General features: G+C 36.3%; 1 protein-coding gene across 1 annotated transcript in view; it reads left to right on the top strand.

The window, feature by feature from the left end:
- TTLL7 (tubulin tyrosine ligase like 7) overlaps positions 1 to 13,175 on the top strand; it is a 153,955-nt gene that overhangs the window by 79,323 nt on the left and 61,457 nt on the right. The window contains exon 10 of the mRNA XM_057553568.1: positions 9,409 to 9,503. Within this exon, the coding sequence (XP_057409551.1) occupies positions 9,409 to 9,503 (95 nt within the window). The remainder of the gene's footprint in view (positions 1 to 9,408; positions 9,504 to 13,175) is intronic.

Here is a 13,175-nt window from a genome sequence, read left to right as displayed (position 1 = left end):
CTCCTTTGTCATAGATTAGTTGACCATAGGTGCGTGGGTTTACCTCTGGGCTTTCTGTCTTGTTCCATTGATCTGTGTTTCTGTTTTTGTGCCAATACCATACTGTCTTGATTACTATAGCTTTGTAGTATAGTCTGAAGTCAGGGAGTCTGATTCCTCCAGCTCCGTTTTCTTCCCTCAAGAATGCTTTGGCAATTCGGGGTCTTTTGTGTCTCCATACAAATATTAAAATTTTTTGTTCTAGTTCCGTAAAAAATGCCATTGGTACTTTGATAAGGATTGCATTGAATCTGTAGATTGCTTTGGGTAGTATAGTCATTTTCACAATATTGATTCTTCCAATCCAAGAGCATGGTATATCTCTCCATCTGTTGGTATCACTTTAATTTCTTTCATCAGTGTCTTATAGTTTTCTGCATACAGGTCTTTTGTCTCCCTAGGTAGGTTTATTCCTAGGTATTTTATTCTTTTTTTGCAGTGGTAAATGGGAGTGTTTCCTTAATTTCTCTTTCAGATTTTTCACCATTAGTGTATAGGAATGCAAGAGATTTCTGTGCATTAATTTTGTATCCTGCAACTTTACCAAATTCATTGATTAGCTCTAGTAGTTTTCTGGTGGCATCTTTAGGATTCTCTATGTATACTATCATGTCATCTGCAAACAGTGACAGTTTTACTTCTTCTTTTCCAACTTGTATTCCTTTTCTTTCTTTTTCTTCTCTGATTGCCGTAGCTAGGACTTCCAAAACTATGTTGAATAATAGTGGTGAGAGTGGGCATCCTTGTCTTGTTCCTGATCTTAGAAGAAATGATTTCAGTTTTTCACCATTGAGAATGATGTTTGCTGTGGGTTTGTCGTATATGGCCTTTATTTTGTTGAGGTAGGTTCCCTCTATGCCCACTTTCTGGAGAATTTTTATCATAAATGGGTGTTGTATTTTGTCAAAAGCTTTTTCTGCATCTATTGAGATGATCATATGGTTTTTGTTCTTCAGTTTGTTAATATGGTGTATCACATTGATTGATTTGCGTATGTTGAGGAAACCTTGCATCCCTGGGATAAATTCTACTTGATCATGGTGTATGATCCTTTTAATGTGTTGTTGGATTCTGTTTGCTAGTATTTTGTTGAGGATTTTTGCATCTATATTCATCAGTGATATTGGTCTGTAATTTTCTTTTTTTGTAGTATCTTTGTGTGGTTTTGGTATCAGTGTGATGGTGGCCTCATAGAATGAGTTTGGGAGTGTTCCTTACACTGCAACATTTTGGAAGAGTTTGAGAAGGATAGGTGTTAGCTCTTCTCTAAATGTTTGATAGAATTCATCTGTGAAGCCATCTGGTCCTGGACTTTTGTTTGTTGGAAGATTTTAAATCACAGTTTCAATTTCATTACTTGTGATTGGTCTGTTCATATTTTCTATTTCTTCCTTGTTCAGTCTTGGAGGGTTATACCTTTCTAAGAATTTGTCCATTTCTTCCAGGTTGTCCATTTTATTGGCATAGAGTTGCTTGTAGTAGTCTCTTAGCATGCTTTGTATTTTTGTGGTGTCTGTTGTAACTTCTCCTTTTTAATTTCTAATTTTATTGATTTGAGTCCTTTCCCTCTTTTTCATGATGAGTCTGGCTAATGGTTTATCAATTTTGTTTATCTTCTCAAAGAACCAGCTTTTAGTTATACTGATCTTTGCTATTGTTTTCTTTGTTTCTATTTCATTTATTTCTGCTCTGATCTTTATGATTTCTTTCCTTCTGCTAACTTTGTGTTTTGTTTGTTCTTCTTTCTCTAGTTCCTTTAGGTGCAAGGTTAGATTGTTTATTTGAAATTTTTCTTGTTTCTTGAGGTAGGCTTGCATAGTTTTAAACTTCCCTCTAGAACTGCTTTTGCAGTTCTAGGTTTTGGATCATCGTGTTTTCATTGTCATTTGTCTCTAGGTATTTTTTGATGTCCTATTTGCTTTCTTCCGTGATCTCTTGGTTATTTAGTAAAGTATTGTTTAGCCTCCATGTGTTTCTGTTTTTTACATTTTTTTCCCTGTAATTCATTTCTAATCTCATAGCGTTGTGGTCAGAAAAGATGCTTGATATGATTTCAATTTTCTTAAATTTACTGAAGCTTGATTTGTGACCCAAGACGTGATCTATCCTGGAGAATGTTCTGTGCGCACTTGAGAAGAAAGTGTAATCTCCTGTTTTTAGATGGAAAGTCCTATAAATATCAGTTAAATCTATCTGGTCTATTGTGTCATTTAAAGATTCTGTTTCCTTATTTATTTTCATTTTGGATGATCTGTCCATTGGTTTAAGTGAGGTGTTCAAGTCCCCCACTATTATTGTGTTACTGTTGATTTCCTCTTTTATAGCTGTTAGCAGTTGCCTTATGTATTGAGGTGCTCCTATGTTGGTTGCATATATATTTATAATTCTTATATCTTCTTGGATTGATCCCTTGATCATTATGTAGTGTCCTTCCTTGTCTCTTGTAACATTCTTTATTTTAAAGTTTATTTTATCTGATATGAGTATTGCTACTCCAGCTTTCTTTTGATTTCCATTTGCATGGAATATCTTTTTCCATCCCCTCACTTTCAGTGTGTATGTGTCCCTAGGTCTGAAGTGGGTTTCTTGTAGACAGCTTATATATGGGTCTTGTTTTTGTAACCATTCAGTGAGCCTGTGTCTTTTGGTTGGAGCATTTAATCCATTCACGTTTATGGTAATTATCGATATGTATGTTTCTATGACCATTTTCTTAAATGTTTTGGGTTTGTTTTTGTAGGTCCTTTTCTTCTCTTGTGTTTCCCACTTAGAGAAGTTCCTTTAGCATTTGTTGTAGAGCTGGTTTGGTGGTGCTGAATTCTCTTAGCTTTTGCTTGTCTGTAAAGCTTTTGATTTCTCCATCGAATCTGAATGAGATCCTTGCCGGGTAGAGTAATCTTGGTTGTAGGTTCTTCCCTTTCATTACTTTAAGTATATCATGCCACTCCCTTCTGGCTTGTAGAATTTCTGCTGAGAAATCAGCTGTTTACCTTAATGGGAGTTCCCTCGTATGTTATTTGTCATTTTTCCCTTGCTGCTTTCAATAATTTTTCTTTGTCTTTAATTTAGGCCAATTTGATTACTATGTGTCTCGGTGTGTTTCTCCTTGGGTTTATCCTGTATGGGACTCTGCACTTACTGGACTTGGGTGGCTATTTCCTTTCCCATGTTAGGGAAGTTTTTGACTATAATCTCTTCAAATATTTTCTCTGGTGCTTTCTCTCTCTCTTCTCCTTCTGGGACCCCTACAATGCGAATGTTGTTGCGCTTAATGTTGTCCCAGAGGTCTCTTAGGCTGTCTTCATTTCTGTTCATTCTTTTTTCTTTATTCTGTTCCATGATAGTGAATTCCACCATTCTGTCTTCCAGGTCACTTATCCGTTCTTCTGCCTCAGTCATTCTGCTATTGATTCCTTCTAGTGTATTTTTCATTTCAGATATTGTATTGTTCATCTCTGTTTGTTTGTTCTTTAATTCTTCTAGGTGTTTGTGAAACATTTCTTGCATCTTCTCGATCTTTGCCTCCATTCTTTTTCTGAGGTCCTGGATCATCTTCACTATCATTATTCTGAATTCTTCTTCTGGAAGGTTGCCTATCTGCACTTCATTTAGTTGTTTTTCTGGGGTTTTATCTTGTTCCTTCATGTGGGACATAGCCCTCTGCCTTTTCATCTTGTCTGTCTTTCTGTGAATGTGGTTTTTGTTCTGCAGGCTGCAGGATTGTCGTTCTTACTTCTGCTGTCTACCCTCTGGTGGATGAGGCTATCTAAGAGGCTTGTGCAATTTTCCTGATGGGAGGGACTGGTGGTGGGTAGAGTTGACTCTTGCTCTGGTGTGCAGAGCTTAGTACAACTTTAATTTGCCTGACTGCTGATGTGTGGGGCTGGGTTCCCTACCTGTTGGTTGTTTGGCCTGAGGCAACCCAACCCTGGAGACTACCTTGGCTCTTTGGTGTGGCTAATGGCAGACTCTGGGAGGGCTCACGCCAAGCAGTCCTTCCCGGAACTTCTGCTGCCAGTGTCCTTGTCCCCACAGTGAGCCACAGCCACCCCCCGCCTCTGCAGGAGACCCTCCAACACTGGCAGGTAGGTCTGGTTCAGTCTCCTATGGGGTCCCTGCTCCTTCCCCTGGGTCGTGATGCACACACTACTTTGTGTGTGCCCTCCAAGAGTGGAGTCTCTGTTTCCCCCAGTCCTGTTTAAGTCCTGCAATCAAATCCCACTAGCCTTCAAAGTCTGATTCTGTAGGAATTTCTCCTCCCATTGCCCGACCCCCAGGTTGGGAAGCCTGACGTGGGGCTCAGAACCTTCACTCCAGTGGGTGGACTTCTGTGGTATAATTGTTCTCCAGTCTGTGAGTCACCCACCAGCTGTTATGGGATTTGATTTTACTGTGATTGCGTCCCTCCTACCATCTCATTGTGGCTTCTCCTTTGTCTTTGGATGTGAGGTATCTTTTTTGGTGAGTTCCAGTGTCTTCCTGTTGATGAGTGTCCAGCAGCTAGTTGTGATTCTTGCGTTCTCACAAGAGGGAGTGAGAGCACATCCTTCTACTCTGCCATCTTGGTTCAGGGCCCCTGTGATCCGTATTCTTGTGTACTAAAACAAATGTTTTTTACATGTGTACTTGGCACAGTTGTTTCATTAACTGAGCAGAAAGAAGCCTGAATAGAGTATGTGGGAGGAAGAGAATGAGCATTCGGGGAATAGAACAGTTCCGAGAGTGGGTCAGTATATTTGATTTTACTTTTCCCAAATTAGCACTGGGTGAATTTCTAGGTTAGGCATTTTGCATATACGCATGAATCTGCTTTTACTGATTTTTTGTTTACTCTCTCCACTATTTTCTCAGCCTCACAGCTCTACCACTTCGTGACTTGTGGTTGTTGTCTTTCCTCTCTGTGGGTGCCTAGGCTGCAGAACTGTAGCTCCCTGGGTTCAGTGTGTCTCCCTTTCAAACTCTCCAAGAGGAGAGAGGCTCCAATTAGTTCATTAATCAGTAGTTAATACTTAACACCCCAGGTGACATGAATTCTCCTTTAAGGCCATATTATGTGCCTGAGGCTCTCCTCATGTCTAGCCTGTCAACTGTGCCTTTGGGTTTGCTGCCAGACCCTGGTTTGGTCAGAGTCGTCATTATTTTTCTTCCATTATAAAAGATCATTTGGAAAATATAGAATAATATAAAGGAAAAATAAAAATGACATCTAAGATTTTTATACCTTTTCAGTCATGTTTGTATTTATATTGTATACAGAAGAAACCTTAGAAGCCACACAGTAACACATCCAGCAATTCCCCTAAGTTCCCTGATCATAGAGCATGTGACTCTGATCATCGAGCTCCATGGTCATAGATCACATGGCCACAGAATACTGTGTTTAGGAAACTTTGTCAAGAAAATAACACCTACCTAAACAGTGTTTACTAGATTAGTTACATTTTAAGGAAAATATTACTATAGAAGATATCATCAACAACTACCTGTCCTTTTAAGTTGGTTATCTCTTTTATTGTTAATGATTTAGAAGTTAGAAGTTACATCTGTAATATCAAGGTTTGCAAAAGCAGATTGAATGAGTGATAGGTGAGATCAAGACATTCAAAATATATATTTAGGAAAGAACACTTTTCCAGTTTGAGGGCTACTGGTTTCATTTGTGTGTGTATTGAATCTACTATGAGCAAATAATGTGTATTATATTTCCAAACAAATACAGTTCTGTCAGGTATTCAAATTTTGCTTCTGCCTGTGTCCTAGACATATGATAAATGTGAAGAATTTTGCTTATCATTTTGCTTCCTCTGTTCCTTGGATATGAAAGCACTTGGCTCTGGACTATGGCCCTTCACCTAAGGCCCAACATTTTCTTCCTTTATTTTTGCTGTTTTCCTGTTGTTACTTTCCTTTCCTGTTTTTACCTGTATTTTTTTTCTGCCCCTGCTGCTTGTCTTTTAGCCTTGATGGGGTGGGAAAGAAGTGAAGGCAGCATGCATGAAGTAGAACTGAAAGGATAGCAAGGAATAATGATTTTATAGATATCTTATTTACCTGTTTTTAAAAGCACTTGCTTAACTGGAGCTTACCATTAGCTTGGTAGATCAGAATTGACTAAATGGTTGTGTATTTTTTAAAGGCTCAAAAATACCATTGTTTACATTCATGTTTCTTTATACTTTATTTTCTCCATCATTTCCAGATCAATAAGAACCACTAAAAAACTCCACAATATAACTTCATTTTCTATTCATTCTTTCATCATTTTCAGATCAATCATAACCATTTAAAAACTCCACAATAACCAACAGCTGTGGGTAATGAACATTTATTATATCAAAACAGTTAAAAGAATCTTACTTAGATCTTCCTTTGTATTTTCTCCCAGCTGCAATCATAGTACTTCTAATATACATTGGTAAAAACCTTTTGGCGCCATCAAGTGGAATTAGGTAGAGAGTGCCTCTGAGCATGTTAACTTTTAGTTAACTGGAATAATTGCAGGCAATGATTCTTAGTGGCAAATTGCAGAAATTTTCAATCATAGAAAACATTTTTAGGGAAAAACATGGAAATTGAGTGGAGTATAAATATAATGCTAATATTTTAAGTATCCTTGAATTAATTTCAACAAATCATTGGGCCAGATGGTGGAGATAGAAGAAAAATAAGGTTGTCCTGGTCTAGTGGGGACTCAGATATGTGTTTATGGTAGTATTTACAAGTATAAGTAGGGAATAAGGAGCCAGCACAAACAGAGTGATTAATCTCTCTGTGTACATGTGTATATTTGAGAGTTTAAAAAAAAGTCTTTGCAGAAGAGGGAAAACCTGAGCAGAGTATTTAAGGCGGTAGAAAGTGGGGTAGGGGTTGGGGCTGGGAGAAGTTACTGGCCAGAGGAAACAGCACTAATTTAGGAGCACAGAATCTATTATGGAAACTTTTATGTGTGCATGAAATGATTGTGCTTATATTGATAATAAAACTGTGATTTGGATGGTTAATAAATAGTATTTATTAATTTAATTTGCTTTCTAATAATTTTCCTTTTTGCACGCATTTACAAGCTGCTGAGCTTTAAGATTGTAACACTTGTGGGTTTTGTTTGTTTTACAATTGGGTTAGGAAATGAGAACCAAAGAAGCCATCCATGTTACAGAGTAGAACTTGGGCTGGATGGAACCCTAATTTTCAGCATTTCTTCTGTCAGCCATTTGTGGTTTTTCTTTTATTTTTTTCTTTACCTTTCTCATAAAACTTAAAAAAAAATCCAAAATGTTAATTGAATTAAGTTTTTCTACCTTTCCATGTATTAGTTTATTTGATGTGTAGGTACATTTCTTGATAGACCAATTTCTCTTACATGAGAGTAGAGTGAAGAATCTGAAATAGAAAAGAGAGAGGGTCTGAGATTATGTTGTACCAAGACTGCCTACCATCCTGGAGGAGGGATATGCTTGGCAGAATTCCAGACTGCGGTTTTAGAATGAAGCACTAAGGAATTCTATAAAGATAGATAACATTTCAGTAAACCACTTAATCATCAGTTCAAAAATGTTTTTTTTTAAATAATCCTGTTACATGTAGTAGCAGAACTGTCTTTGTTTTGCAAATTCCAGAGATTTGAATCAGTATTGAATGGTTGAAACTTTTTTCATATAAAATATGAAATATTTTATTTCATAAAAATATTACTTTACCCTTTCTCTGCACTTGTAAGAGGAAATACTTGGAGCTTTGAAGTAGTAGATTAATAAACTTCCTTTTTCAAATTTACCTGGAATAAATGGATGTTCTTGCAATTACCAAGCTATTCTCTTCCCCTTGAGACCACATCACACAGACAAGAATATGTTCATCACCTTCTAAATCAGAAGTCAGCAAAGGCATAATATAGTAAGGCATTTCTCTATTGAAAAAAATACAGTTTGCCATAATTCTATACAAGGAATACCAGGTAACCATCAAAATGATGACATGAAAGATTTTCACAATACATTGTTAAGAGAAAACCTTGGATTATAAAATAGTATATTTAGTATAGAGATATATTTGGAAGGCAAAATGAATATTATAAAATGTATACATAGCAAATATCTGGAACACCATTTATCAAATGATTAACAAGACACAAGGTAGTGGAATTGCAGGTGATCTTTCTGTTGTTTGTTTGGCTTCTGTTTCTAATTTTTCTGCAGTGATCTTGTGCCACATTTATAATTAGAGGTATTTGTATTCCTGGATGATTTCTTAAGTGTAATGTGGCATTTCCTTCAGCTGCCAGTTGCAAAATGCATGCTGTCACTTATCTTGTCTTTTGTGGTGATGGTTTTGAATAAGATGACCCTCCTCTATGAGGAGTAGCATGCATGTTTTTTGAGATAGCCTGTGGAGTTAGTTGGTGGTCATTAAGCTAAGCTGTAGTTTTGAACTCAGCAGTGTTCTCACTAGTTGAGTTATTTGAGTAAGTAATTTTCTTAAACATCTGCTATCCCAATTACATTTTCATAACAACAACAACAACAACAATAAAACCCAACAACAACAAAGACAAAAACAAACACTCCAGCTCTTGAAGTGGTAATATATTGTACACTAGATTTCAGGGTATATGTAGTTACTTCTTATTTTTCTTCTTAGTGAAATCCTAGAAATGATGTGGGGAAGAAGAACAACCACAAATGGCTCAGTTATTCCCATGAGTCCTTAAACAGTTAGAAAAGCTCATAGAGGTTAGTTTGCAGCTACCTTTAATGGTATCCTCTGAGTAATTTCAATGAAATGAAATGAAAATTGATGAATTATTGTCTGACCCAGGTAGAAAGAAATAAAATTTATTTTTCAGGCAACAGTAGACATATTCATCCAGAAGGTCTGAAAGCAGTGAAAAGAGGGCACTGATAATTTCAATATGGGAAATACATACATGAATATAATTATTACTATAGTGGTAATATCCCTATTATTTTTTGTTCCATTTTTATTATTGTTATTGTTATTACTGGTCCTCCAACCTTTTTGTCTGGATGAGTCACTTTAACTTCCTAAAGTTAAGACCTAGAGTTCATGGGGTAATAGATTGGAGAGAGTGGAGAGGAGGGAGAGGGCCGATATGCTGACTGAAAATCTGGAGCTAAGGCAGCAGGGGGAAGGGGCAGTGATGACAGTCAATTCCTTGCAACTCCTTGACTTAAGGTGTTGGGGAAGGGAGGTGTGGCAGTGGTGACCGGGTCATCTACTGTATAGTGCTTTGATATTTATTGTAGAGTCTTTCTACTGGTTGGGGATCCCACATTAAATTAACAAATTTGTACTGCATATTTATTGACCTACCAACATTTGTTTACTCATTGTTTTCTTTGTAAATTTCAGATCAATCGAGCTCCAAGCTTTGGAACTGATCAGAAAATAGACTATGATGTAAAAAGAGGAGTGCTGCTAAATGCATTGAAGCTACTAAATATCAGGTAAAGTGTTTCCTTCATCTTCTGGAATTTTTTTCACCATATTTGGCATAGAACAATCATTTGTAAGTGGAATTGTCTTGTAATTTTAGTATTTTGTATTGTGAATTTCTTGATTCCATTCTTCACACCCATTTAGTTTTCTTCTTTTGAAATATCTTTTCCTCTTCTCCTGAACTCTGCTTCTCCTTCTCCCCATATGATTTGAACCTACAGTAAATATGCTTAAATTGCATTGTTGGTATAATACAGACTATGGGGTGGAATTGGAGAATACCTTAGGAAACATTCTAGACTGTTTTCCTCACCTCACAAGAAGAAACTAAAGCACAAAGTTCACTCAGGGAGTTAAAAAACCTCAAAAATACATTTCCAGTCTTTCTGTCCAAAGGTCTTTCCCCTGTATCATGCTGCCTGGGTAAACAGAGAAGAAAAGAGAAGCAGTTAAGTGAGAGTTAACCTTCCCATTGAACAGCATAAACAGGATTTCCTTCTTTTTCAAGGCTGAATAATATTCCATCTTATATATACCACATTTTTTATCCATTCATCCATTGCAGAACATTTAGGTTGTTTCCATGTCTTGGCTGTTGTGCATAATGCTGCAGTGAACATGGGAATGTGGGTATCTTTAGATCAGATACCCACAGGGTATCAGTTGAATCCTGGTTCAACAGGATCAGTCGAATCCTAATTTCAACTTCTTTGGATATATACTGAAAACTAGGATTGCTGGATCAATAGAATATTATTAGTTTGGTTGCAGCATACATAATCATGGATGTCAAATATTTGAAATGTTATTATGTGGGAAGCTTTGGCTCATTATGAAAGAAATTTGTTAGAAGTTTAACTGAACTGCTTAATGAGGTAGTGAGTTGTCTGCTATTATAAGTGTTGAAATAGCATTTAGGATCACATCTTGGGTCACAAATCAAGCCTCAGCAAATTTAAGAAAATTGAAATCATATCAAGCATCTTTTCTGATAATGCTATGATATTAGAAATGAATTACAGGGAAAAAAAAGTAAAAAACACAAACACATGGAGGCTAAACAATATGTTACTAAATAACCAAGAGATCACTGAAGAAATCAAAGAGGAAATCAAAAAATACCTAGAGACAAATGACAATGAAAACACGAGATTCCAAAACCTATGGGATGCAGCAAAAGCAGTTCTAAGAGGGAAATTTACAGCTATACAAGCCTACCTCAAGAAACAAGAAAAATCTCAAGTAAACAATCCAACCTTACACCTAAAGGAACTAGAGAAAGAAGAACAAACAAAACACAAAGTTAGCAGAAGGAAAGAAATCATAAAGACCAGAACAGAAATAAATGAAATACAAACAAAGAAAACAATAGCAAAGATCAATAAAACTAAAAGCTGGTTCTTTGAGAAGATGAACAAAACTGATAAACCATTAGCCAGACTCATCAAGAAAAAGAGGGAGAGGACTCAAATCAATAAAATTAGAAATGAAAAAGGAGAAGTTACAACAGACACTGCAGAAATACAAAGCATCCTAAGAGACTACTACAAGCAACTCTATGCCAATAAAATGGACAACCTGGAAGAAATGGACAAATTCTTAGAAAAGTATAACCTTCCAAGACTGAACCAGGAAGAACCAGAAAATATGAACAGACCAATCACAAGTAATGAAATTGAAACTGTGATTAAAAATCTTCCAACAAACAAAAGTCCAGGACCAGATGGCTTCACAGGTGAATTCTATCAAACATTTAGAGAAGAGCTAACACCCATCCTTCTCAAACTCTTCCAAAAAATTGCAGAGGAAGGAACACACCTAAACTCATTCTATGAGGCCATCACCCTGATACCAAAACTAGACAAAGATACTACAAAAAAAGAAAATTACAGACCAATATCACTGATGAATTTAGATGCAAAAATCCTCAACAAAATACTAGCAAACAGAATCCAACAACACATTAAAAGGATCATACACCATGATCAAGTGGGATTTATCCCAGGGATGCAAGGATTCTTCAATATATGCAAATCAATCAATGTGATACACCATATTCACAAATTGAAGAATGGAAACCATATGATCATCTCAATAGATGCAGAAAAAGCTTTTGACAAAATTCAACACCCATTTATGATAAAAACTCTTCAGAAAGTGGGCATAGAGGGAACCTACCTCAACATAATAAAGGCCATATACCACAAACCCGCAGCAAACATTATTCTCAATGGTGAAAAACTGAAAGCATTTCCTCTAAGATCAGGAATGAGACAAGGATGTCCACTCTCACCTCTACTATTCAACATAGTTTTGGAAGTCCTAGCTACGGCAATCAGAGAAGAAAAAGAAATAAAAGGAATACAAATCGGAAAACAAGAGGTAAAACTGTCACTGTTTGCAGATGACATGATACTATACATAGAGAATCCTAAAAATGCCACCAGAAAACTACTAGAGCTAATCAATGAATTTGGTAAAGTTGCGGGATACAAAATTAATGCACAGAAATCTCTTGCATTCCTATACACTAATGATGAAAAATCTGAAATAGAAATTATGGAAACACTCCCATTTACCATTGCAACAAAAAGAATAAAATACCTAGGAATAAACCTACCTAGGGAGACAAAAGACCTGTATGCAGAAAACTATAAGACACTGATGAAAGAAATTAAAGTGATACCAACAGATGGAGAGATATACCATGCTCTTGGATTGGAAGAATCAATATTGTGAAAATGACTATACTACCCAAAGCAATCTACAGATTCAATGCAATCCCTATCAAATTACCAATGGCATTTTTTACGGAACTAGAACAAATCATCTTAAAATTTTTATGGAGACACAAAGACCCTGAATAGCCAAAGCAGTCTTGAAGAAAAAAAACGGAGCTGGAGGAATCAGACTTCCTGACCTCAGACTATATTAGAAAGCTACAGTAATCAAGACAATATGGTACTGACACAAAAACAGAAACATAGATCAATGGAACAAGATAGAAAGCCCAGAGATTAAACCACGCACCTATGGTCAACTAATCTATGACAAAGGAAGCAAAGATGTACAATGGAGAAAAGACAGTCTCTTTAATAAGTGGTGCTGGGAAAACTGGACAGCTACATGTAAAAAATGAAATTAGAACACTCTCTAACACCATACACAAAAATAAACTCAAAATGGATTCGAGACCTAAATGTAAGACTGGACACTATAAAACTCTTAGAGGAAAACATAGGAAGAACACTCTTTGACATAAATCACAGCAAAATCTTTTTTGATCCACCTCCTAGAGTAATGGAAATAAAAACAAAAGTAAACAAATGGGACCTAATGAAACTTAAAAGCTTTTGTACAGCAAAGGAAACCATAAACATGACGAAAAGACAACCCTCAGAATGGGAGAAAATATTTGCAAATGAATCAACGGACAAAGGATTAATCTCCAAAATATATAAACAGCTCATGCAGCTCAATATTAAAGAAACAAACAACCCAATCCAAAAATGGGCAGAAGACCTAAATAGACATCTCTCCAAAGAAGACATACAGATGGCCAAGAAGCGCATGAAAAGCTGATCAACATCACTAATTATTAAAGAAATGGAAATCAAAACTATAATGAAGTATCATCTCACACCAGTTAGAATGGGCATCATCAGAAAATCTACAAACAA

Source organism: Balaenoptera acutorostrata, chromosome 1 (assembly GCF_949987535.1).
Source record: "Balaenoptera acutorostrata chromosome 1, mBalAcu1.1, whole genome shotgun sequence".
Taxonomy (NCBI): domain Eukaryota; kingdom Metazoa; phylum Chordata; class Mammalia; order Artiodactyla; family Balaenopteridae; genus Balaenoptera; species Balaenoptera acutorostrata.
This window is presented reverse-complemented; position numbering and strand designations above follow the sequence as displayed.